Below are 25,401 nucleotides of genomic sequence, written 5' to 3' on the forward strand. Positions count from 1 at the left end.
GATCAGAGAGAGGCATCTGAGCTGTCCTCTCGTTTCTAGGCTTGATGAAGATGTGGAGCTGGTGGCAAGAACTTGTAGGGGTGCTGAGTTTGTTACGCCTGGACTGAATTTTTGGGACATCTCACCTCTATGTCGGTGTTTTCTGACAGGCAAACCCAGCAGCTTTGGAGTTTTGTGGGGTTTATTTTAGAGTGCTAGCCAGGCAGCTGAGCACCCACAGTGAGCAGACCTGTGAGAGGAGAGGAAACGGCCTCAAGTTGTGCCAGAGGGGGTTTAGATTGGATATTAGGAAAAGATTTATTCATGGAAAAGGTTGTCAGGTGTTGGAACAGGCTGCCCAAGGAAGTGGTGGAGTCGCCATCCCTGGAAGCGTTCAAGAAGTGTGTGGATGTGGCATTTGGGTGCTGGGTTGATGGTTGCACTTGATGATCTCAGAGATATTTTCCAACCGTAATGATTCCAGGATTTTTATCCCAGGATGTTGCAAGAGGCTTTGTTCAGTGTTATCTCCAGTTTGCAAGAAGGAGAAGCACCTTTCCTGGTGTGCTTCCTACCCATGGGGATAAAGCTCCTCTCTCAAATCACATTTCTTTCTTTGTCCCTCAAAACCTCCCATTTTGGGATGGAAGGGACCTTCAAAAATCTTGTGTCCCTAGGATCTTCCCCCTGAAAAGATTGTCCTGTGCTACAGGAGCTCTCTGTACTTCATGGACAGTGCACACACACAAGGTGGGTTATTTTAAGCTCCTAAAATTCTGTGGGGCCTCTCTTGCACAGGGAAAATATACAGGTTTCCCAGCTGAAAAAAACCAAAATAAAATAAAATTTAAAAAAGTTGGTGTTATGAATCAAATATTTTGTAAGGGAGTAGCAATTGTGACAACATGTTGATGGGAAATTTAGAAATTGGAAATTTAGATAACACTGGAGAACTTCATTTGGAGGTGAACATTTTAGCATTTATGCCCTTCCATCATTTATCACGTGAAATTTGGAGTCTGGGTAAGAACAAAGCCTTTTGCATACCTTGAGAACTGACAGTTCTGCTCTTCACAAGAGACTTAGTTAATATTGGTGCTGCTTTTTCTGCAGAGAAGCCAGACTTTTCTGAGGAAGGGAAGTTTTTGGTTTTGCCAGGCTGGAAGTCTTTGAGACACTCTGGTCAGGTTGCACTGGGGTTTAGGGAAGACTTTGGAGTATTTGTGTGTGTTGTTGAGGCTACAGCCAGAGCTTTTCTGTGCCTGTCAGTGAAATTGTGACCTTGAGCTAAACACTTCCTTGCTTTCTGCTTCCCTTTCTCCAGCTGCAGCACCCTTGCAGGTGACATCCCGGGCTCTGTGCATCCACATTTGCACAGAGCCCCGAGCCTGAAGGGTGCTCCAGGAAGCACCAAGTGCTGTCATTTCCCTGACAGAGCATTAGGAGCCTCCTCTTGCCCGCTTGGCAGGAGGTGTGCCAGGGTGAACATTGCTGAGCCACGAACATTTGGGCTTTTGAGGTCCAAGTGCTCCGCGAGCCCCCGCGCTCCTGCTGCTGGCACCTCATCCTTCAATCACCCCGTCCTCTCCAGGATGCTGCTGTGTGCAGAGTGTCTCTTAGGAGCTGATTATGCCTCTTGAGCTGGAAATGTTGCCTAAGATTTCCTGGGAATTTGTGCTGTTGCCACTGAACTCTCCCTGGGTGTGGAGATGCCAAGGTGGGAGTGGCAAAGAGCCACTCCAGCTGGACTCCTGCTCATCCCAGGAGAGCTCCGTGCTGGGATTGGGGAAGGATGTGGTCTAAGTGCTGCTGGGGATTTCTGGGCTTTGCCCATCTCCTGCTCCACAGCAGGAGCAGCTGCTGTGTTTTCTCTGGGGTGCTTTTCCTCAAGGTCCATGGCAGCCTGTAGGAGCAAGCTGGTGATTCTGTAAATCACGGGCTGCTCTTTGCTGTGCTCAGCAGGGAGGCTCTTTTCACTAAATCCAGTTTAGCCCTCCTGAGTTTCAGCAGGCGTGGATAGCATGGAAGACAGAGTAGGAACCAGCTGGGCAGACAGTTCTCCCCTCCTACTCTCTCTCATAATGTGATTAAGAAGGAAACAGGATGTGTGATGCTCTTAGGGGGCCAAACGGGCCAACCCATGGTCTAACTCCCTCTTGAAAGGAGTCCATTATTTTTCCGAAGTGCCCCCTTAACAGAAAGCACTGGATTGTATTCCTACAATTTTGCTGTGCTGGAAATCACCTGGTTTTAAAGGATTGCTCTGTCACTGACGTGGAGTCTGTCAGTTTGTGTTGCAGAGCGAATTCGGGCTAAGTCTCATTTGAATTTGGAGAGGATGCGGGAGTTGATGCACACATCATTTTTGTTGGGTTTTAAGAGGAAGGGGATCACTGACAGAGCTTGCGGTGTGCTCCAGGTGCCAGAGGCTGCCTGGCTTTGTTATTCTGCTGGGAGAATTGACTGGAGATTGCCACTGCTGTGTGCCATACCCAGATCCCTAATAAAAGATCCCATTAGCAAATAAGTGATTGATACTGGAACATACGCAGGCAAGGCATGAGAGACGAGTGGGATAGGAATTCCCTCTCAGCGCTGTGCTGTGCTTCTAGCAGAGACAACACTTGAATATATTAAAAGAAGACAGGTAGCACAGGAGGCAATAATAGGAGGATTTGGCTCAGCATAATAAGCAGTCATCCAGCAGCATCCCACCTCCTTGGCGGCTGTCTGCGGATTTCGCTGTCTGTCGATCCGCCGGGTACTTGGGGAGATATTCCCAGCTGACAGCTTCCCTCCCTGAGTTCCTGCTCAGTGCTGCTGGATTCTCCCAGGTCTTTAACTCCTGACAAAACTCCAGCTGGTGGGATTGCAGCAGCGTGGGGCTGCGGCTCGGCCCCCGCCAGCCGGAGCCGGCGAGCTCAGCGCAGCCCTGGCAGGGACTCTCCTGCAGGCAAATGCTGCATCACCCTCCCGTATCTCTCCATCTGAAGGGGACGTGGGAGAGGAGCAGGATCAAGTAGCTGGGAGCTTAAAGCCGTTGTGGGATTCAGTGCTGGTGCAGGAGTGATGCCGAGCCAGATTCACCCCTCAGTGGAAAGGTGAGAGCGGCACTGGCATCAACCAGGTGACCCCAGGAGCAGAGCAGGGCTGGGGTTGGTCCCCTGTCTTCAGCTCAGATTAAAGCCTCACGGAGGATGCCTGGGATCCTGCATGTCCAGGCATTCCCGAGGGGTTTGGTACTTATTCTGAGCTGCAGTGCTTAATGGCTTGTTGCCGTGAGGGCAGCCTAGCAAGTGTGACAGCTGCCCTATTACCCTGCCACAGCTTACTGCTCTGCTAAAGCAGGTGTGGATTTCAGCCAGGACACCAGGGTCTTCCCAATTCCCATTTTCCCCTTTCCTAAGAGCTTGGAAAGCAGCGCTCAGCCTCACTTGTGAGCAGATCTGAGGGCCAGAAATGTGAACCAAGTGCGTGAGTGTTACCTGCCTGGGATTACTCTGCTCTGGGTCCAGGCAGGATGACTGGCACGGCCCAGGGTGTGGGAGGGTGTGTGGGAGAGGATGATGTGTCAGAGATGTTTGGTGTGGTGCCTCCACACTGATGGCTGAGCTCTCTGAGACATTTTGGCTCTTCCCTCAAAGAAAACAGGCTGAGGGGAAGGAGGATGATAATCTTCAAATAGGTTGAAGGTGGCTGTGGAAAGGGAATAATCTGCTTTCTGTGTCTGCTGGGGATTGGGCTCAAATTGCGGAGTGAGAGATTTAATTCAGGCACAAGAGAAAACCTTCTGACTGCAGGGATAGATAGTCAAGAGCCCAGACTCCATCAGCAAAGATTTTCTTGAAGAGGCTGGGGGTGGTTTTGATGGTTTTGCATCAGGCTGAGGTGTGAGCTGAGCTTGTTTCCACTGTCTTACCTGGAATTCTGTGATGCAGATCCCCTTGGTGTCTGTGCCTTGCTGTTTATAAAGAGAGGAGCATGGCAGAGGGGCAGCACATGGGTGGGAGGTGGAGGAATGTGCTGGAGGCAGGTGGGGAAACCAAAAATCACAAAGTCTGTCCGCAGCTTCCCACTTCCACCTGTAGCTGTCGATCCACTGTCACCTCCTATTTACAACCTGCAGTTTGTACCTCTGTGCCACCCGGGAGGCTTCAGCTGTGAGAGCACCACTTCAGCCCGCTCAGCTCTGAGCCACAAAGCCTCCCTGACCCAGCAGTGTGGGAACTTCAGCTGAATTCTCCATCTGGAGCCCCCGGGATGCCGGCACGGGGGCGGGCGTGGGGGCCCGTGTAAACAGCACAAGGTTGTTAGTCACGGTGAGCCGCGGAAAAGTCGCGGTGCATCTGCCAGGATTGGGCTTGGGCATCGCAGCGGGCAGGACTCCACAGGGCAGGCTTGAGGCTCTGGGTGCCTTTCGAGAGGGGTCTCGGGGAGCTCCTCCCGAGGCAGGAGGACGGCGTGGGAGCATCACAAAGGAGCTTGTTTGAAAATGGTAACGAGTGGGTGCTGGAGGCTGGGTTTCATGGGCTCGTGGGGTGGGAGTCAGAGTCAGTGCTAAATGAGATTATCTTCCTTTTCAAAGCACTTCAGGGACTGAGCTCAAAGAGTCAGGTGAACTGTTGAGTGTTGCTTGTCTTTCTTCTATTATTCTGCACCCATCTCTGTTGTACTTTGGCCTGGAGAAGCCATTCTTTAGGGAAATTTGACAATCTGCTTCACCTCTGGGCCATTTATGCCCTGCACAGAGGCTGAGGTTGCCCTTAAATTGCCATGCAGTAGGAAATGGGTATATCGTCATTATTATGTTCATTTAAGCCCAAATTGAAGCAGTGCATGAAAGGTTTGTGCCCTTCATACTTTTTTGCCATCAAGTAATAGCTGGGTGGATAAACCTGCTGGCAAGATTTTGGTAATCTTTAAGCAAAAATGGACAATATGTGTGGAAAAGTAATGTCAGAGTTGTAATTGGGAATATTTGAGCTCGGAATGTCCCTCTAAATGTGAGGAGTGTCTAATCAAGAAACTGATATTGTGCTGGGTGTGATAACAGCCAGCCAAAACTCAGCCTGCAGCTCCATTGCTCGCTGCCTACCTGCCCTGCTCACCACAAGAATATACGGAATATATTCAATAAATCCGTGAGAGCAAAATGATTCCTCTCTTTTCCCACAAGTGAGACAATGCTTTCATTTTCCAAGATGAATGGATCTTTTCCCTCTTTTTAAACATGGCAATCATGCCAGCATCTCCCCAGGTGGGGAATATCCGACTGCTGGGGCCACTTTTGATTTTGTTTATATCAGCTCAGTACAGCTGTAAATCCAGGGGCTGTTACAGCTTCACTTTCCAATCACTCGGCTGTGAATGAGTTTTGGGCTGGGGTTGGAAGCTGATTCCTTGAGGGCTGCTTGGAGATCTCTGCTCCACACAGAGGGAATTTGCACCAGTGATTCCCCAGTGACCAGCTGGGGATGGAAACACGCGGGATCCCAGGGGCTCCTCAGATTGCGATGGGAATAAAGCTGTCATTATCCTCATAACAGCAGAACAAACCAAATGGCTGAAATCCCTTCATCTTCTTTTCTTAGCCAAGAAGCCCCTGAAAGCCTCTGATGACTGGCAATGAACTGGGGACGTTTTACTCCAAGGTTTTTAGTTTGGGTCAGGAGCCATTGCCAGGGCAGGGGTCTTCAGTGATTGAGAAGTGAGAGATGGGAGCATCTGCAAGTAATAATTAAGGTTTGTTCAGCCTGCAGGAGATTGAGGGGGAGACCTCATTGGGGTCTGCAGCTTCCTGATGAGGGGAAGCAGAGGGGCAGCACCGATTTCTTCTCTCTGTGACCTAAGGGAATGGCTGGAGCTGTGCCAGGGGAGGGTTAGGTTGGATGTCAGGAAAAGATTCTTCATCCAGGGGGTCGTTGGACACTGGAACAGGCCCCCCAGGGAATGGTCAGACTGACAATACAAGGAATGTTTGGACAGCGCTCTCAGGCACCGGATGGGATTGTTGGGGTGTCCTGTGCAGGGCCAGGAGCTGGACTCGATGATCCTCGTGGGTCCCTTCCAGCTCAGGATATTCTGTGATTCTCGGAATCTTGGATAAAGGCAGGTTTTAAGAGATGCTTCAGGCATGGCTTGTGCAGTCTTCGCACAAATGTTCATTCCTTGTGCTTTGGAGGAAGGTTTTTTTAAGGACTGCTCTGTAACAGGCGAGGGGAAAGTGGATATTTGCTCTCTGTGCTGGTTGGCAGGTGGGTGATCTGCACATCTTGGGCAGGAGCCATCCTGCAGACACCGAGACCTCAGCTGCTGCCCCACTCCTCAGGCGGGTCTCTCCGGAGGGCAGGATGCTCGGGAATGGGGAAGGAACGTTTTTCCCAGGCTGTGGGGAGAGCTGCTGGTCTGGCAGCACTCTCCAGCACGTCACTGATAGTGTAAAACAAACAGCGGGCTGGTTTGGAGTAATTTGGTGAAATGCTGTCGCCTGGCATGGAACCAAAATACTGCTTAAATCAGGATAAACACAGTCTGGATTCTACTCTCATTTTCCATTCCCAGTCTGCTATGGACTTATTTTATTTTAGCTATGTGTAAATCTTACCACATTTCCCTGCAAGGTGCTCAGCTGGGAGGCTACAAGGGATGAGGGCAACTAGCTTCCAAGTCAGTTCTGGAATTTGAACTGGTTGTTCTCTGTGTAGCACAAGGAGAGGACAATTCCAAGCAGGGAGGTGCAAGAAAGAAGAGTCATTTTTAAAATAGTCACAGAGCATATGTCCCTGTGGTAAAATAATGCCAGTAATGGTAATAGTGGTAGTAGTAACAATGATTATTATGATAATGACAATAATTGTAAGTTCCATGGCAGAGGCAGCTCTAGAGCAGGAGCAGCTCTAGCAGCTCCTGTAATTGTCCCTAATATTTAATTTTTATAGTGTTCCCTGGATGTGTCTTAGCTTGCGGCAACCAGCAATGTTCAGGACATGGCACGGTCCATGAATCATAAAATCGTTCAGGTTAGAAAAGACATCCAAGATCGTCGAGTCCAATCTTCAGCTGAATCCCACCATGCCCCCTAAACATATCTCAGAGTGCCACATCTATTCCTTTTCATTTTTTTAACATTTCCAGGGATGGTGACTCCATCACTTCCCTGGGGAGCCTGTCCCAATGCTTAACCACCCTTTCAACAGAGAAATTTCTCCTAATACCCAAATTAAACCTCTCCTGGTGCATTTTGAGGTGATTTCCCCTATTTGCCTGGGAGAAGCAGCCAACCCTCACCTCAGCACAACCCCATTTCAAGGAGTTTTTGAGAATTAACGTTGCACTGAGCACTATGGACAAGTCCCCTCTGCTTTGAATGTTTGTATGAACACCTGCATTGTACCACTTCATCTCAGGGCGGTGGAGTGGATCCTAGAGCATTTGATTTTCCTAGGGCTGACACGGGGAGATTGAGGTTTGCTGTTTCCCGCAGTGCCTGTGTCAGTGCTGCTGCACGAACGTGATTAAAGTTCACTTCTGCCCCTGTTTTCTCAGCAGCAAAGAGCTCCTGCCCATGCAGGAATTGGCCATTTCAATTATTGCTAGCTTCATTGTGGAAAGTGGTTTTATTTTCTCCTCTCCACGCTTTAAAGGGAAAGGCTGGAACAGAACAGTTTTTCCATATGCATGAAAAGCAAAGGTTTAAAAACGTGACCTGCCATGGGACCAGCTCACAAACAGTTAAGCCAAAAGCTCTCTCCTGTCTCTCCTCCATCCTTGCCAAAGGTCCAGAACAGCAGAGAATAAGGTGCTGGTGCTTGATTGTTCTGACACAGCCCTAGGAACCCCCCTAGGCATTTGCACACAGCAGGAATCTAAGCTGAATTAAGCTTTGGAAAAGAGATGGAGGGGCAGAATTATTCCCTTCCATGCCCAGGGGATCAAAATAGGCCCCCAAGAAGATAAAGCCAGTGTTTGCCACCTAAATCAGATCAGCTGAGAGGCCTTTGAAAAGATTGGTTTAAATGATGGGGCTGTGTGTCCACAGCTGACCTGTGGGCGAGCTGGGAAAAGACCCCGCTCTCCTCCTTGGTGTCCCCTGGCTCCTCGCACTGGTTCCCAACCCACAGCGGGCAGAGGGATGCAGAGTGACCCAAGGTTCTTCATCAGAGCTCCATAAAACCAGGGTTTCAGTAGCTTGGCTGAGCGAGGCGCTGTCAGAAAGGGAGAAATAAAGCGAATAAAGTGTTTTTAGAATGTTTTAGAGTGTTTTAAAGAATGAAGGTGGAAATGTTTGGGAAGAGCTGGCTGGTCAGGAGGAGAGTGGTCCTCAGCATTAATATGGGTCTGATCCATCCATCCTTGACATCAGGACTGACACTGAGGCACTGGGAGAGCAGCCTGGGAGTTCCAGCGAGGCAGTGAGCTGACCATGGCGTTGCTGACTGGCGGGTAGATAATGCCCACTGTTAACTCCTGTAATTCCCTGCCAGGAATAATTTCCAGGAGGAAATCATCCTGACAGTTCCCATTAAGGAGAGGCTGAGTGACCACTCCTCCGCCCTGAAAACTTCATCAAGGCTGTTCGCTAAAAGCAAATTGTCACATTGTGTCTTGCGAGCGGACTCAACACCCGCTGAAGAATTAGCGATTGTTAATAAATAGTAGCGTGTTGAGACGTCTCTCTGGGTGATTTCTGTGTGCTGTAATTGCACAGAATTGCCTGTTAGACCAGCCAAATAACATAAAGTAACATAAAAGCTCCAGAAATGTGCTCCTGATAGTGGGTGATTATTAGCTTTGACATGGGAGGTCTTGATACAAGGGAAGCAAGGCAAGGTGGAAATCCTCTGGACCTGGCTCGCACTGGCTGCGCTGGGAAGGTGACACATTTTCCAGAAAGAAGGTGTGAAAAGATGATTTATTAATGATGCCTCTAAGTGACCCTCATGCAGGGACCTCAGAGCCCTTCTCAGAGGTTAAATAATGGAGAAGAGAAGGCTCTGGGGAGACCTTTTTTTTTTATTTTTCAATGTGTGATGTGTGATAAGAGAGGTGGAGAAAGATTTTTTACAGGTTTAATTCAGGATAGAGTTAATTTTAGTAGCCAGTATGGAACTGTATCATGGGCACTGCCATTGCTGCCACAGAGGTGGGAACGGCTTAAACTGAGAGAAGGTGGAATTATATTAAATATTGGGAAGAAACTTTTTCCTGTGAGGGTGGTGAGGCCCTGGCACAGGTTGCCCAGAGAAGCTTTGGCTGCCCCATCCCTGGAAATGTCCAAGGCCAGGCTGGACAGGGCTTAGAACAATCTGGGATGATGGAAGGTGTCCCCCACCCATGGCAGGAATGGAATTGGGTGATTTCAAAGTTCATTTCCAACCCAAAGTGTTCTGTAATTCTGTGGAAAAAAAGGAATGTTTTGGTCCTTTCTCACTGGTTGTCTGCTTTGAGTTGAGTGAATCCCTCAAGGGTGACAAGGCTGACCCACCAAAAAATCTGCTTTCACCACTGGCCCAATCCTGCCTTCACTAAATCCTCGACATTCACCAAAAAAAGCTTGTGTCCTGCTCTCTCTCTTTCCCTGTCTTGAAATCACTCCCAGAAATCCCTGGTCCAGGGAGAGAAAATTGAGCTTTCCCTTGAGCAGGCTCAGGGTACATGGAAATTTCCCATCCCGAGGAAGTATAAATGTGATATCCACAGGGCCTGAGCCTGGGTGAGAAATCCTGAATCTGACAAAATTGAGATTAAATGAATCAGTGTCTTTTTGGCAGCTGACAAGAGCACATTCACCTCTTGGTCACTCAACCCTCCTGGGTTGTTTTCTCCAGCACTGACACACACCCTTTGGTTCTGGAAGCTGTTTGCTTCTGTAAGCCCTGCTAAAAGCATTATTTTCCAGCAATTTTAACAACTCTCTCCCTGCTTTGCCAAGAGTTGTCCAACCAGCAGTGAAATCAATATGGTGTGCCTTAAAAAAAAAAACCAAACAAACTTCATAGGAGTCATAAAAAGCCTTTGGGCCAGTGGCACAGCAAAACCATTCCTGTGCAATTCTTGGAGTAAATCCCACCCAGCTGGTCCAGTTGTGTGTCAGGAGAGTGGAAGGAGCCTCGCTGCTTTGAGCTTGTGACCTGTGAGGGGAGGGAGAGGGACTTGCTTGGTCTTGCAAAGATGTAAAGGGCACTCTGGTCACTGCCTGTGGGACAGTTACAAAAATTATAAAACCAAATTCCTCTGGCTTGCGCCTGGTGGTTTAACAGGGGGGAAAGATACAAACTGCAGCTCGGGAGGTTCATGGAATAATTTAGGTTGGGATGAAACCTCCGAGAGCATCGAGTCCAACCGTTAACCTGGTAACGCCACGTTCACGGCTAAACCACGTCCCTAAGTGCAACATCCAGACATTTCCTTAACGCTTCCTGGGATGCAGATTCCACCACCTCCCTGAGCAGCCTGTCCCGGGCTTTTCAGTGGAAAAAAAAAAATCCTGATAGCCAACCTAAACCTCCCCTTGTGTGATCTCAGGGAAAACCTTGTCACCAGTGGAGAGTTGTGGCTCCGGAATGGGCACCTGTGGGATGGGAGCTTTCCATCTTGGAGAATTCCCAAATCCAGACAAAGCCATCACCACCTTCACCTGATGTTAGTGCTGGTCTTGCTCCAAGCAGCAAATTGGGTTGTAAAGCTGGAGATGTCCCTTGCAACCGGAGCTCCTGCAGTTCTTTGACTTCATGAATCTTTAATTTCAAATGTGCAGGAAGTCAGGCTCAAGGCAACTATTAAGAATAGCAAACACATTTCTGAAGCCAAACAAAACCCAGCCCCCACCCCAAACTCCAAACTCCTGTGCCTGTGTTTAATTTCAGAGCAGAATAAATGGTTTAATTTTTTCTGTGATCTTATTGGTGTGATGTTGTGCCTGTAAAGACTTTGTTCAAGCCTTTCTTGGTATCAAGGATGGAAAAAGCAGAAAGAACAGCTTGGTTGTAAGGTCTGGGGCAAACTGCTCAGCATTAAGAAGTACTTTGTTCTAATTGGAGCCTGTGTGACCCTGGAGCTAGAGCAGGGTAATGGAAAAAGCACAACTCAAATTGAGTTGCTTTTCACAGCGTTCTGCAGAAAGCCAGAGAGGGAAAGGGAGAAATGCAGAGAATTTGAAAGGGGGAGGGCCGGAAAAATCCATTAAGAGCAAGAAGAAAAAGCAGAATACGCCATGGGAAATAGCCAAAGGAAGGGAGACAGAGAAGACAAAGGAAAGCAAAAATTAGAGAGAAAGGAAGAGAAGGAAAAAGAAGGAAGCAAGGTGAAATGGTAAAGGAAAGGAGCGTCCTTCTGCCCTGCCAGGCAGAGCGATGAGGTGGCAGCACAGCGAGTGGCCCCAGGCAGCAGCGCTCGTTATTTCCATCCTGGCTGATGTCATTGATTGCCTCCCTCCTCCCCTGTCATGCCTGGTGACAGAATGGCAGCTCTTTCGACTCAGAACAACCTGCTCTGTTCCCAGCTGGCCCGGGGAAAAGTTTTCTTTCCAGCTCCATACAGGCTGTGTCTGTGTTTCAGGGGGTTTTTGGATGGCCCCTCTCAGCAGTTCCTCTCTGAACACCTCCAGTCCAGGCAGGTGGGATCCTATTCCTGTCCTGCCTTCAGCAAACAACCAGTTTTTTCCTCAGCTGTGGTGCTGGAAAAAAATCCCATAGGACTGTTCCTTCTCTTACCTTGACATTTTTCTGTTGGTAGCATCTTTATTTTTTAAACCGACCTTGATTTTCCCATTTTTCTTTCTTTAAGAAAATTTCCTTCGCAAGGCTCTGATCCTGCGTCATCTGACCACCTTCTGTCAGGGGGTTTAATTAGTCAGGAAAAAATAAAACAAATTATGATTTGTTTGCTGAAGGGAAGATGTGGATTGAGAAAGAAGGTAGAGAGGATAAAGAAACCTTAATAATGAAGGAAGAAAGCAGAATTCTAAGGTACTGGGGTCTAAGTCTTTAGGACTTGCTTAGGATAATGGTAAGTGGCCTCAAGTTGCACCAGGGGAGGTTTAGATTGGATATTAGGAAAAAATTCTTCATGGAAAAGGTTGTAAATAATTGAAACAGGGAAATGGCAGAGTCAGTACTCCTGGAAGTGATCAAAAAATGTGGATGTGGCACTTGGGGACGTGGTTTAGTGGTGAAACATGGTGGTGGTGTTGGGTTGATGGTTGGACTTGCTGATCTTAAAGGTCTTTTCCAACCTTGATTATTCATGGGTTGGACTTGATGATCTTGAAGGTCTCTTCCCATCTAGTCATTCTGTGACTTCTGTGAATTTGATTATTCCTGGAGGAGCGAGCTCCTCTTTTTCCTGCAGCCAGTCATTTTTGTTGTTATCCCCCTTCCTGATGCCAGCAAAAATCCCATCAGGGCTGGACCAATCCTTCCTTTTCCATGGGGTGGAGGGGTGAGCTTCATCCTGCATCTCTTCAGCAAAAGCCTTTCTTTTAGACATGGGGCTTGTGAAAATTTGTAGGATGAAGAAGGAGGTGCAGATCAGAGTCTTTTCTGTGGGATGGGCTGCAGGTGGACATCAGTTACTACCCTAAAGCTTGGCCAGTCATCATTTGTGTAATGCCTCATCTAGGAGCAAACATCTGGGCTAGGAATGATCCAGTACATGCAAAAGATCCTTAATTTGCTTTAGGATCTAGGGGAGGGTTATGGATGATGTGGCACAGTGAGACAACCTGAGGTCTTCTGGGGTGGAGGGATCTCAGGGAGGATGTGGAAGGCAGGGCAGTTGGGGTTGCAGTGTTGGGATTTAGGGATGCATCCTCCTCATCTCTTAAAAACCAAGCTCCATTCCCTCGGTGAGCCTCGGATGGTTCAGGAATGAGTTACATGCTGAGCTTTCTTTGCTTTATGGAGCTCCTCCCCCACTTTTATCCAGTTACCCATGAAAAGTCAGTGAAATGAGACCTACTTAAATCAAATGTCACAATCAATGTTCATCCCAGGCCACCATTTGTGCGATGTGAACTCAAATTGCAGTCAGGGGGGAGCAGGGAGAGGGAGAGGCCTGGGAAAGAGCTTGGAGGGAGCGAGCAAGGAGCCATCCTTGGCTGGGTATCTGGTGTTCCACAGTGCTTGGAACACAGTGCTTGGTTTTATCACAGCTATCTCTGCAGTGGGACAGGGCTGTTGTCCGCCAGGACTCTACAGCGGGGAGAAACAAAGCTGTGGCTTCCTACAGGACGTTGCATCCATCTCTGCCCCACCCTACCTGACTAAATCAGAGTCCTTTCCACATTTCAATTTTAAAAGGAGCAAAATATGCGATATCAGCACTCACTCTGCCTGGATGACGTCCAAATTCAATTTTGCTGGATGGAAGACAAAATCAAAGCGTTGATATTTTCATTGAAATTTATGTTTACCTCGTTCTCAAAAAAATGCTTCTAACCTTGCATGAATATTTTGCAGGAGTAAATTCTCAGGGTGTGAGCACAGTCATAGGAGTTGATGTTAAAAATCACAGTGAGCCAAGTCTCTGTAAAAGTTTAGGGAAAGAATCCACAGGTGAGCTGGAATGTCTCTTTCATGAGCATTTTGGGAATCTCAAAGCGGAGGAAGATGCAGGAGGGATTGGTGAGGCTCAGGTTTCCTGTCCATGGCTGGTCTGCACCCAGTGAAGATCCCTCAGAGCACCCGTGCTCCTTTTGGTGCCAGCAGGGTGCTCAAGTCATTGAATGTGTGTGACATCCCACCCTTAAGGGGAAGGAAGCACCCACAATTTTTGGTGAAATGGAATGGCAGAAGTCACAGGGGTCCCAAGTTTTATAAGTGAATTACAGCTGGAAATTGTTATGTTAGTCATGATAGATGAAAACCAGATTTGATAAATGCAAAATTATATATAGTGGCAAGCATGACTTTACCCATAGGTATGTACAGCGGTGGGCTTTTGTTACATATTACAATGCAGAAAAGCAATCTTGGAGTCTTTCTGAATTTTTCTCTGGAAGTATCAACTCACTGCCCAGTGGCACCAAAAGAGAAGTAGAATACAAGGAATTATTTGGAAAAGAATTGAGAACAAAATAGCAACACTCCATCATTATCTGATCTGGTGCAAGCACACAGCAGATAGTTTTGGATGAAGGGGTAGAGTGGAAGGGAAAAGGGAGAAGGATTAAAGATGGGGAGAGAGAAACAAAGGAGAAGCAAGGAAAGGGAGAAAGAGAAATCACCAGTGCTGGCTCCAGCATTGATCCAGCTGATGGGGTGTCCGGGGTCCTGGGGTGCCCATGGGCCCAGGGAGTATCTTTTTATAGGAAAGTTTTCTCTGCTTTGGAGAGAAGTCTCTCTCTTTCCATGCAGATCAGTTGTCATGCACAGCCTGTTCTTTTAGACCTTTCTGGAAATGGGTTGGAGCCTTCAGGGATCTTTGGTGGTCTTGATCCACCTGCAGTCCATGCCTAATTCTTGACTGTGCTGTGTTGTGCTGATTTCCAGGAACCCGAACAAGGATTTTTTTTTTTCCCAGAAAAGTGCTGCCCTACCTGTGCATGGCCCCTTCTCCAGCCATGTTCTTGCTTGCTCACAGTGTGTTATTACCAGCAATCCTTGGTTGGATCCACGACCATCCATGTTTGAGGCGTTCACATTAATCCCCTTATTTCCCAGGCTTCTACAGTGTGTCACTAAATTTTGGAAGTTCATGTTCCATCCTTCCTGACAGCTGCTGTGGGGTTCTTTGCAGTGGCATGGTGAAAGTTTTTTTCCTCATTAATTCCCCCCAGCTGTGAGAGGTGCCCTCATTCAAAATAAGCAAATAAGGAGGATCCTCCCAAGCCCTCAAAAATTCAGGGACGATTCTGCTCTGACCTCTGTGCACCAGGGTTGTTCATCTCTTTTTCTGGAGTAACCCTGTAGTGACTGTGGACACAGGTTTGCTCTGGCCATGTTCTGAGCTGGCCTGATGCAGCACTGAGCCCTGCCTGATGCATTTGGCTTTGCAGAAGGCTCAGTAGCCTGGAACGGAGCTGCTGTAGCCTCAGCTCCATGGCATCCCTCTGACTGGAGGTTCAGGCTGAGCAGCCTCATGCCTGCCAACAACACGGTGTAGTCAAGTCCTTAGAGGACTGCCTGTTTCATTCCTAAATTCATGCATAATTTACTTTTCTTTTTTTCTTTTCTTTTTTTTTTTTTTTTAATCTCCTGTGCTAAGCCCTTGCTGTGTCAGAAACCATCTCATCTCCATGAGTGAAGTGCGAGGTGCTGGTGCTGTGCCAATCTAATGACAACCTTGACTGGGCTCCCTCCTCTCTGCAAATGGTGTAATCACCCTAAATAGAGGGTTCTTGGGTGTCTGTTCTCCGTGGGGCTCTGCTTTTCTCTGCCTTCCTGCCAGCAGAGATAACTAATGTGGAAATTAGAAGCGTGCCAGGGGGGAGAAGGAAAAAAGCCTGCAGCAGAGAAAGCCAAGTGGGATTGAGCTCCTCGCTGAGGACAGGGCGAGTTCAGTGATACCAGTGTGGCAGATGTTGGGTAGTTACAGGATGCAGAGAACTCCATTAGAGAGGTTACAGCCTGTGTTTGCTCTTGATGTTGCAAGAGCTGATGCTCTTTTGTATTCAGTCAGGAAAAAAGAACCATTCCACACCAGGTTTTCCAGCCTGTGTGATCCCCTCCTATGAAAAAACGCCTCGTTGTAGTGGTGTAAGAGCGGTGAATTGATGGATGGTCCCTGTGGGCAGGATACACGTCTTGTTTTTCCTTCCCTTGCTTCATTTCATCCTTTTCCAGATGAATGTTTGTGGTTGGTGGAAAACTTTCACCTTCTTTTCATCCTCCACCCTTCATCACCTCCATCCCAGAAGAGCTCGTTTGTAATTGTTCTGTTATTGCCTCATTAATTGTCTTCCCAGTTTCACACTGGATATGAAGGGTCTGATCCTCCGCTCACAACCCACACCTTCCACGTGCTTGCCTTCCCTGGATATCAGATAACAATATCAGATATTGTTACCCAGGCTTGACACTGGTTTGTGGGAGCAGAATCAGGTCCAAACAAATAAATAAAAAATTTTTAAAAAAATTTTAAAAAAGGCTGGGTCAAGCAGAAACAGATCCTGGTCTCCTTCCCTGCTTATTTGTGTGCACAGTGTGATGTGAAGGTCAGCTAAGTGGACACACCAACAAACAGGAAAGTTCTTGCCATGAAATTTTCGTGGTAGAACTGGCTGAACTTAATTTTTAATGTCTCACTTTCTCTCTTTCAGAACATGGAAAAGGTGCTGGTTCCTTCTGTCACGTTAATTGTAGGCTGTGGAGTATCCTCGCTGACACTTTTGCTGTTGATTATCATTTATGTCTCTGTTTGGAGGTATGGCTTTCATTCTCTTCTTTTTGGGGAAAGTAACTGTCTTTTGACCTACACGGATCCTGGAATGTTTGCTCTGTGGTTTTGGGTGTCTGGTGCTTGAGGAGGAACTGTTTGGGAATGAGTGGGCCCTGCAGAAAGTCATCCTGGTGGCTTAGCTGGCATTATTCTCTCCTTTCAGTGCCAGAGAAATTAGCAGAGTGAAATTAGTGCCATGCCCTCATGTAGGGACATTGTTCCATTTCCAAAAGCCTCGTGCTGGTTTTGATGCCTTTGTGTACCCCAGGGAACCTTGTCAGAGGCGAGGTGGACACGCACGGCCTCTTGGCAGGCAGATGCTGCTGCAAGGTAATTCTTTGGGAGCATCCAAGCCTCCGTGACCTGCCATGAAAACATCTGGCCTGAAGAACTGACAGGACTTTTCAGGAGCTTAAGAATGTTAAACCCTAAATCATCTAAATAACTCCACAACCTTTTAGCTACGTTTTGCCTTCAGCTTCAGATGCATATGGGTTCCCTCAGTACATCCCATTGCTGACAGCTCCTGCACACAGGTCAGGTGGAACCTAAAATTGTGTCATTTATGGAGGCTGAAGGGATTTTGAAGCAAAGCTTTGATGAACAATTGGCCCATGCCCCTGTTTGATACATTCTGGTGACTCTAAGCTGGAGGACCCGAGGTGTGCAAGGGATTTTCTCCCTGCATTGCCTTGAACGAGGTCTGAGTTTATCCTACGAGATCCATGTCTCTCCTAAACCCATGGCAAACACGCTGAGACCTTCATGGCTCGACGCCAGGCAAAGACAAATCAGAACTAGGTGAATGTGAAATCCAAATGGAGTGGTTGCAGGGAGTACTGCTGGGTATTATTGGTGATCCTTTTGGGAGAAGGGATCAGTGTGAGGCTCTTAATTCATGCAGTGCTTCTTCTGAGTAGGGAGGAAAGGGTAAATTCCATTTAGAGATTGAATTGAGATGACTTTTTCTGCGCTTTGGTAGAGGAAAGAAACAAGAGAGTAAAAAACTGAGAAAAAAAAAAAATGCATCTTTTTTTTTGTTGATACTGTGACAGTGCATAGTGCCTGGTTAATTTTGGCAGCTGAAGACTGATCATGATAACGTTTATCTAGAACTCAGGTTTTTCCGTGCCTGGGGTATCATTGGATGTGCTCAAGTCCTTGTCCTCTCCTGCTTTTCCTCAGGCTGGGCGGCACTGAGCAGCGCCGGTAGGTGCCTTACTGGGGTCACTGGTGTCAGGATCAAGTGGAAAGTTAGAAGATTAAAGAGCAAGCGTTCGAGCCTCACCCTCTCTTTCCTGTCAGAAACAGGGTCAGGATCTGAAACCTAAGCTCAGACATGAGGCTGAATCAGTTTGGAGCATGCCAGAGCCATTTGGAATAACATGATGTATTTTTTTCCAGGACTGTGCTCCCCCCTTACCCCTCCAATATTTACTGTTATTGAGGACAGTAAATTGCCTGACCTGTTTCAAATACATTCCGTTTAATTTCTCATTCCACTCTTTGCCTTATGCCTATGCCCAAAACGATCAGCAGGAATGGGAGGACACGTTTATGGGAGGCTTGAATGGGTATTTCTGAGCTAGCCAAGGATGGACATGCATTTCCAAGTGATCCTGAGACCAGCTATATCTTGACTAAAGGGCTCTCTATCCTGAGTCTCTCTGTGTAAATATTTGTAAAGCATGATCAAGTGATCTCTAGAATTTCTCTTTGGTGCGCTGAGTTTGTTCCATTTCTTCTCTGTAGATCATGTTTTCATGTTTTCCAAACTTCACAGCATTCCTGTGGCTGAGCCCTGAGCGCTCTGTGTGTCCTTTTTATTTTAGGCATAGCTGCTGGACATGAATGTGCTTTCCTATTAATGGTCTCAGGAACTTTGTATTCAACATTATCTCCTGGCTCCCACTTTGTTTTGCCCTAAATGTTGTATATTCTGATAGACAGCAGCTGGAGGAGTGCTTAGAAATGGAATCAGCAGTACTATTGTCTCTAAAACACAGGAGCAGCATCAAAGCAGTTCTTTTCCACCGTGCTGGAGACAAACTCCTCATGTCCTGGCTGCCTGATCTTGTGTGAAGAGCACTCACCAGAGCTCAGCTGTTTCAGGGAGCTTTGGCCGGAATGTTTCCCATTCAGAACTCCGGACAAAGGCATCTGGAGCACGCATCCATAGACCCAGCTTGAGTATGAAACACATCTGATGAATAAGCTCGCTGAGGCTGACAATCTGGAAGCTTTCCCAGAATTTTGCCCAGCTAGGGTTTGTTTGTATATGTGGGAAGCAGAAAGGAAGGGAGGGCGAGAAGGAGGGAGAGGAACACGGTGAAGAAAAGAGGGCAGAGTAACAGGGAGGTGATCCCAGCTTCAGGCTACGTATCAGGGAGGAAAAGAATTTACCCTCCACTCCTCTTTCAAAACCCCCAAATAAAGGCTGCTCCTTGGTGGCACCTACTCAGCCACTGGCATGAATGGCACGAGCTTTTTGAGGCAAGTGATCGCTTCAGACGCGGCCAACTTGGCACGGCCCCGTTGGAAACTGGAAGTTGTTTCTGTTCGACGGCTGTTGGTGGCCTGTTGGTGGCCTCTCTCCAGTTCCCAGTAGACAGATGGCTGCAAAAATCCCTGCTGCAGATGGTGCATCTCTGGTCTTATTAGCAGGCTCGACAGAGGGGTCAGTGACACAGTGGGCCACAGAAGTGGAGTGACCTTGTTCCGTCTCGGCGCGGACTGTCCTGGGTCACAGCTGGAGGCACGGTCTGTGTGTGGCCCTCGTGCTCCACCACCCGTGTGGAGAAACTGGGGGAATTGCCAGGAAAAATTGAAAACTGGCATGGAAATGGGAAAAAACTAGGGGGGGGGGAGAGAAAACCCGAGCACTCAGGGATCAGAACAGGTGAAATGGAGCCTCTTTTCAAGCAGCTCCTTGACACACTGGCATTTCAGGAGCGCCCCGATGTGTTTTCCATCCCTGAACTCATTTGCGGCTCAACAGCCTCTGGAGTCAGTGACCTTTCCATAGCACCGGGATCGATCCCTGCTATCGAGCAGCTCATCCACCAGCCCATCAGCATGTGGGGCACGGCAGAGCTCTGCCCCCGGCAGCAGCTGGGGGAGTGCTGCATCGCTGCAAGAGAACAGCCCCAGCTTTTCTCACTCCTGAGGATTGATTGAGTGGCTGTCAGTGAGCTGGAGGGGCTGTTAACACTTGCTTTAAACCCAGGAGCTCGCTGGGGATGCTGAGGTACTCCTGGCCCTGGTGGGAGGTGGCAGGGATGAGTAAGTGGCTGTGTGGAGAGGGATGTGTGTACACATGGTGAGAAAGCAGCAGTGACTCAGTGTTTGTGGAGAGGAGAGGAGTCTGATGGGGGCAGAGAAACAGACTGTGGGCTTTTCCCACCTTTTCCATCTGTCTCAGCTGGTGCAGCATGTGGGGATCCTCACTGGTGACCAGTGACAGGACCTGTGGGAATGGCTGGAGATGTGTCAGGGGACATTAGGTTGGGTATCAGGAAATATTTCTTAATTCAGGGGGTGGTTTAGCACTGAGCAGGCTCCCCTAGGAATGCTCACAGCACCAAATATGCCAGAGCTCAGGGAGTGTTTGGACAACACTCTCAGGCACAGGGTGGGATTGTTGGTGTGTCCTGTGCAGGGCCAGGAGTTGGACTTGCTGATCCTTGTGGATCCTTTCCAGCTCAGGACATTCTATGATTGTAGGACACAGTCTGGAACAGAAATTCCCTAAATGATCAGTGAGTTTTCCCCAGTTTTGTGACTGAGTACAGTGTATTTTGACAAGCAGACAGAATCCATGTATCAGTAGAGGAGTAGCAGGGCAGCACCCTGGAGAAGCTCTGTCTTTTCTGCAGATGTGTTCTTGGGAAAAACCCATCAAGTTCTGTTTTTTTCCTCCCTCTGATACAAATTCCTGACTTCTTTGGCCAGAGGGTCTGGAGAGGAATGGTGATTCCTTTCTGTGGAGCATCCTGTGCTGGAGAAGAGGAAATGGAAGTGAAAAGCAACCGTGGCAGGAGGTCTTCTTAGCATTCTGACTGAGCAGAAACTTAAGAAGGAAATGTTTGGAATGCAGGTCAGGCTACCAAGGAGGACTCTGGAAGAATTGCCCAGGAACGCAGGATTGAATTAGAATGGTCAGAGCTCAGCTGTGTTTGAAACTGGTCAGGGATGTGAAAGGCATCAAGAATGGGTTCTGGAGGCACATCAGCACCAAAGGATTTCCCTTGGTGTTGATTGGGACAAGCAGCCCAATGGATAAGGAAGTCGAAAAGGTGAAGGTACCCAGTGCCTTTTTGCCATGTTCTGGTGGCAACGTTCGCTCCCAAATTCCTCCACAGAGGCAGAATCCAGGGAAGAAAATGCTCCCCACTGGCAAGGAAAAAAGTGGCAAGGACTGTTTAAGTTATCTGGATGTTTGCAGATCCTTGGGATGCACTGAGGGGGATGTTTGGTGTGACTGTGGAGCCTCTCAGTCACCTGGGGAATTTCCTGAAGGCTGGAAGAGGGCAAATGTTACACCCACCTTTAAAAAGGGCGAGGAGGAGGATCCAGAGAACAGCTGACCGGTCAACCTACACAGCCCCTGGGATGATTAAAGAGCAGGTAGCTCTAAAGGTTATTTCCAGGCAAAATGATGGACAAGGAAGCAATTTGGAGTAGACAGTGAGGATTTCTGGCTGCCCTGCTTTCCTTTTGGGATGGGATGACCGCTTCCATGGACAGTGGGGAGAAGCAGCTGGTGTGGATTTTGACATTGCCAGGGATGTTAACACAGTTCCCAAAGGCCTTTTTTTGTCCAGATCATGGAATTGTGCACTGGATTGGTGGCTTTATATCTGGATGAAATTCCTGCAGGATTTGAGGGTAGTGGTCAAAGGTTTGAGGCCTAATCAAGAGCTGGTCACCTCTGGCCATGGTTGGTAGAGTGGCCAACATTGTTTAATGTCTTCTTTAACGACCTGGACAATGTTTGGCACTCCTGAGGCCACACCTGGAAAAGGTGCCCAATATTGGATACCCCCAATACCAGAGATACCAACACACTGCAGCAAGTCCAGTGGATGCTGAAGGAGCTGGAGAATGTCAGAGGAGACAAGGGAGCAAACTTGGAGAAGAGGAGGCTGTTAAAGAGCAGTCATGGAGAAGCCAAACAATTGCACAGGTAGGCAGGGAAAGGTCTAGAGGCACCAGCTGCAGCAGGAAAAGACCCAGCTGGATATAAAGCAAAATAATCCTTCACCACAAGAGCAGTTAAGTTAAGCAGTTTAGTGCTGTAATAAGTCAGCCAAGAGAGGTGGTAGCATTTCTCTTCCTGGTGATTTTCAAATCTCAATCAGACGAGACCCTGAGAAACTTGATCTGACTTTGAAATCAGTCCTGTTTTTTTGGGCATAGGATTGGACTGGGAACTTGAGAGGTTGGTTTTTTTTTTCCCCCCCTAAAAATTATTCCAGCTAAATTATTCTGATTCTTTTCATTGCCAACCCACATCTCATTCTTTGGAGGTTCAGGGATCTGGAGAACAAGATAAATTCTCAGGGTGTGAAAGAAAGCAGGGAAAAAGGAGAGGGAGACTTTTTCCCTTTTAAGCCCCCTTGGTTTAAGGGGCCTTAGAGGGGAAGTCTTAAGACAGTTGGATTCTCTCCCCTTACTTTAAAATACAGATTTATGATCAACTAATTTCTTACCTTTTTCTGACGAGTGGAGACCTTAGAAGTTCATGCTTATAGCAGTGGGATCATAGTGTTGCTGCATGGATTTATTACATCTCCTTCCCACCAGGACAGAGCACAAATCTCCCTTTCTACCCCATAGAAGATGCTGACTGGAAATTCGAGGTTTTGCTTCCCACAACCAAAGCATGAATAGATTGAGGTCTCAGGACCCTCCAGCCACAAATGGAGGGGCATGGAGGTGATGCCCCAGGTGATGCCCAGCATTGTTTGGAGCCCAGTGAAATCAGAAAATTTGGGCTCAGCTTGGCTCTGAGAGGAACCAGAAGCTCGTTTTGCAGCCTGTCAGCCCAGTTTTGTGCTGAGCTGGGATCTTACATTTTGCAGCTTTTTCTGGGGCTGGGAGAGTTTCAGGGACAACTTCCTATAAACCAGATTTCCAACAGATTAAGTAGGAGTTCATGCTACCTTTGCTTTTCTTTTTTTGCATCCAGGAAAGCATATCCTCACCATTCAGTTTTGTCTGAACATACAGCTCAAGGGGAAGTTAAAAAATAAAAGTTTTACAGCCTTCATTAGGTATAAAGCACAGATTTACCCTTGGCAGAGCACACAAGTGCAGTTCTGCCTTCCTCATCAGAAACTCAAAACTCTGCAGCCAAGGCACGACCAACTCACTCTCGCTAAAATTAATTAATGAAATTAAATTCCCAACATAAATAGTTGATGTGCTGGAATATAGGAAATAATCCTGCATTAGCCTCCAGGGATGAGCTGGTTGATTAATACATCTGTTTCTAATTTATAGAAGCATCAGCATCTCCTCTTCACTCATCTGGCATTCAGGCAGGGCACTGGCAGCATCTCTGAGATAATTCACGTGTGTGAGTGTTGGTGTGGTCAGATCTTGAGTCAATCCTTGAGGACTTGCACCTTTGCAGTTCCCTTTTCGTTTTATTGGGTACATAAAAGTGCCTTCAAAGAAATTTCCCTCCATAGCCAGTGGTTTGAATTAATTGTGGTGCCCTTACCTCGGCGGTGAGCCTGGTGCTGTGCTGCAAATCAGAAATGACAAATAGCTGGCTCCTGCAAGGTGCTGAAGGCAACAGCTCCCTAACTGCTGTCCCTGATGTCCCAAACCCACAGCTGCAGTTACATATTTGGCCTAGTTTGGAGAAGTGGTACAAAAAAAAGCCAAAAAACAAAAAACAAAAAAAAAAGAAAATAAAAAAGTCGGAAATGCTTCTCACCCCAGGTTGTTAGGCTGAAGGAAGGGGAATGCTGAATCACACACACTTTGTTGTCAAGGTGCATGTGTTTGTAATCTGCTTCCATCGCCAGCATGCCTGTGGCTCTTGGTTGGGAATCTTTTCCGTGTGTTGCCTGTTTGTTTTCTTTCAAGCTCCTTTTCAAGCCCCTGTTTCAAGTAGGCAGAGCTGAAGAAGATTTGCAGCACTCTACTGTTTTAGGAGGGGCTTAGGCTAGGCTGGCCCCTTGCTTGTTGCCTCCTAACTCCAGCATTGATGGGGGGATGATGGAGACATCTTCTCCCCCTCCCTTCCCTCCTTGTTCTTGTCTGTCTAGCACATAAAATCTGCAGGAAATTGGCAATTTTATAGAGCCTGGCCTGGATTGTTGCTTTTTTGGAGGTCACCCAGGGCAGGCTGTGACAGGGTGGGTCTCCCTCCCCTCTTCTCTCACTGCAGGTACATCCGCTCAGAACGCTCCGTCATCCTCATCAACTTCTGCCTCTCCATCATCTCCTCCAACGCTCTCATCCTGATCGGACAGACCCAGACCCGGAATAAGGTAAGGGATCTGCCAGGGCTTTGTTTATTTGTTTGCTTTCCCCCTGATTTAGCACTGAAATGATCCATTCAGGCAGCGCTTCCTCATTTTTCCTCCATCTGTTAATTAGCGACATGTCAAAGACACGGCTAAATGGCAGATTTCAATTTTCTCTCTCGCTCTCTCTTTGATAATTTGTCGGCATCCTCAGGGCTTTGATTAAAACCAATGTGATATTTTTGAATATCTGCCTAGAGTAGCTGGCACATGGCACGGTGAAGAAGCATGGTGATTTGCAAGGCTTTAACCATTTTATTTTCAAAAAAAATACAAAGACAGATTGAGAAAGGGCTTTTAAAAAAAAACCCCAAACAAACAACCTCTCAGCTTTACATTTATTTCTCCAGCAGTTTTTTATTCTCTGAGCTGAAAGTACTTGGCAGATGTTAATGAACACAGGCACAAAACTGTCCAACCTTTTTTTGGGGATGGGAAGCATTGCCAGATGCACTGTGAGCACTGCAGGGCCACCAGGGATTCGGAGCAGATCCCAGAGTGATTCCAGCAGTCCAGGCAAGACCCAGCATGGTTTTCCAAGCCATGAGCACTGGTTGCTCTCTTCCCACAGACCCAGCTGGAGAGGCGTGTGTTGCCTCCATGACTTTTTTCCCTCAGCTCAAGCACTTTCAGGTTCCCTGTTGATGTCTGGCATGACGAATCACTGCTCACCATTAGTATTTTCCCGCTGTAAATTTTCCCATCTTCCCAAATGCTCCGACCATCATAACTCTGTTGAGCCAAAAAACGTGAGGCAAGACGCCTCCTCCACTCTTCCTGCTGCCAAAATCACAGTCAGAAGCCAAAAATTAGTTATTGCTTAACAGGAACCGGTGACTAGCTGGGTTTTTTGGCAGTGTGAGCACAATGTCACTGTTGGAACCATATCTGGAAGAAATTCTTCCCTGTGAGGGTGGAGAGCCACTGGAGCAGGTTGCCCAGAGAAGTTGTGGGTGCCCCAACACTGGAAGTGTTCAAGGCAAGGCTGAACGGGGCTTTGAGCAAGGAGAAAATCTTCCTGCCTATGGCAGGCGATTGGAATGAGATGATCTTTAAAGTCCCTCCCAAAACTCAACCCATGCTATGATTTTGATTCCTGCTGAGAAGCTGAAGGATTTAGTGAATCAGGGACTCATTTCTATGGAAGGCCCTTTGGGTTAGGGTTAGGTTGTTTTAGCAAAAGCTCTCCAGCTGCTGGAGCCCTGTGTGTGTAGACAAGTGTGGAAACAAGCAGCCAGCTCTGCTCCTCTTACAAAGTGCCCTTCAGAAACTCCCTTCCCAAAGCAGAGTTGTCTTCCATTCGCCAACGTGGTTGGCAAGAGGTGAAGAGAGGGTGACCCAAGCTCCTGCTTTCCTTGGTTGTGTTTTCTTCCACACCAAACATGTGCTGGGAGCTTCTTTCCATGGAGTGAAACACTGAGGGACACTCAACTGGACAAACCACGGCTGGACCTCCTTGTTGGTGGTTCTTCTTCACCTCAGGAAAGGAGCTGGATGTGTTCCT

At 47.8% G+C, this 25,401-nt stretch overlaps 1 protein-coding gene across 10 annotated transcripts in view; it reads left to right on the top strand.

The window, feature by feature from the left end:
- Window positions 1-25,401, top strand: part of ADGRB1 (adhesion G protein-coupled receptor B1) — a 280,813-nt gene that overhangs the window by 196,737 nt on the left and 58,675 nt on the right. For 7 of the 10 annotated variants that reach the window (XM_015617986.3, XM_015617989.3, XM_015617992.2 and 4 more), the window contains 3 exons: window positions 16,238-16,341; window positions 17,470-17,565; window positions 23,759-23,861. In XM_015617986.3, the coding sequence (XP_015473472.1) occupies window positions 16,238-16,341; window positions 17,470-17,565; window positions 23,759-23,861 (303 nt within the window). The remainder of the gene's footprint in view (window positions 1-16,237; window positions 16,342-17,469; window positions 17,566-23,758; window positions 23,862-25,401) is intronic. The other 3 variants (XM_015617991.3, XM_015617994.3, XM_015617990.3) reach the window with 2 other exon arrangements.

The sequence above is a fragment of the Parus major genome, chromosome 2 (assembly GCF_001522545.3).
Source record: "Parus major isolate Abel chromosome 2, Parus_major1.1, whole genome shotgun sequence".
Taxonomy (NCBI): Eukaryota; Metazoa; Chordata; class Aves; order Passeriformes; family Paridae; genus Parus; species Parus major.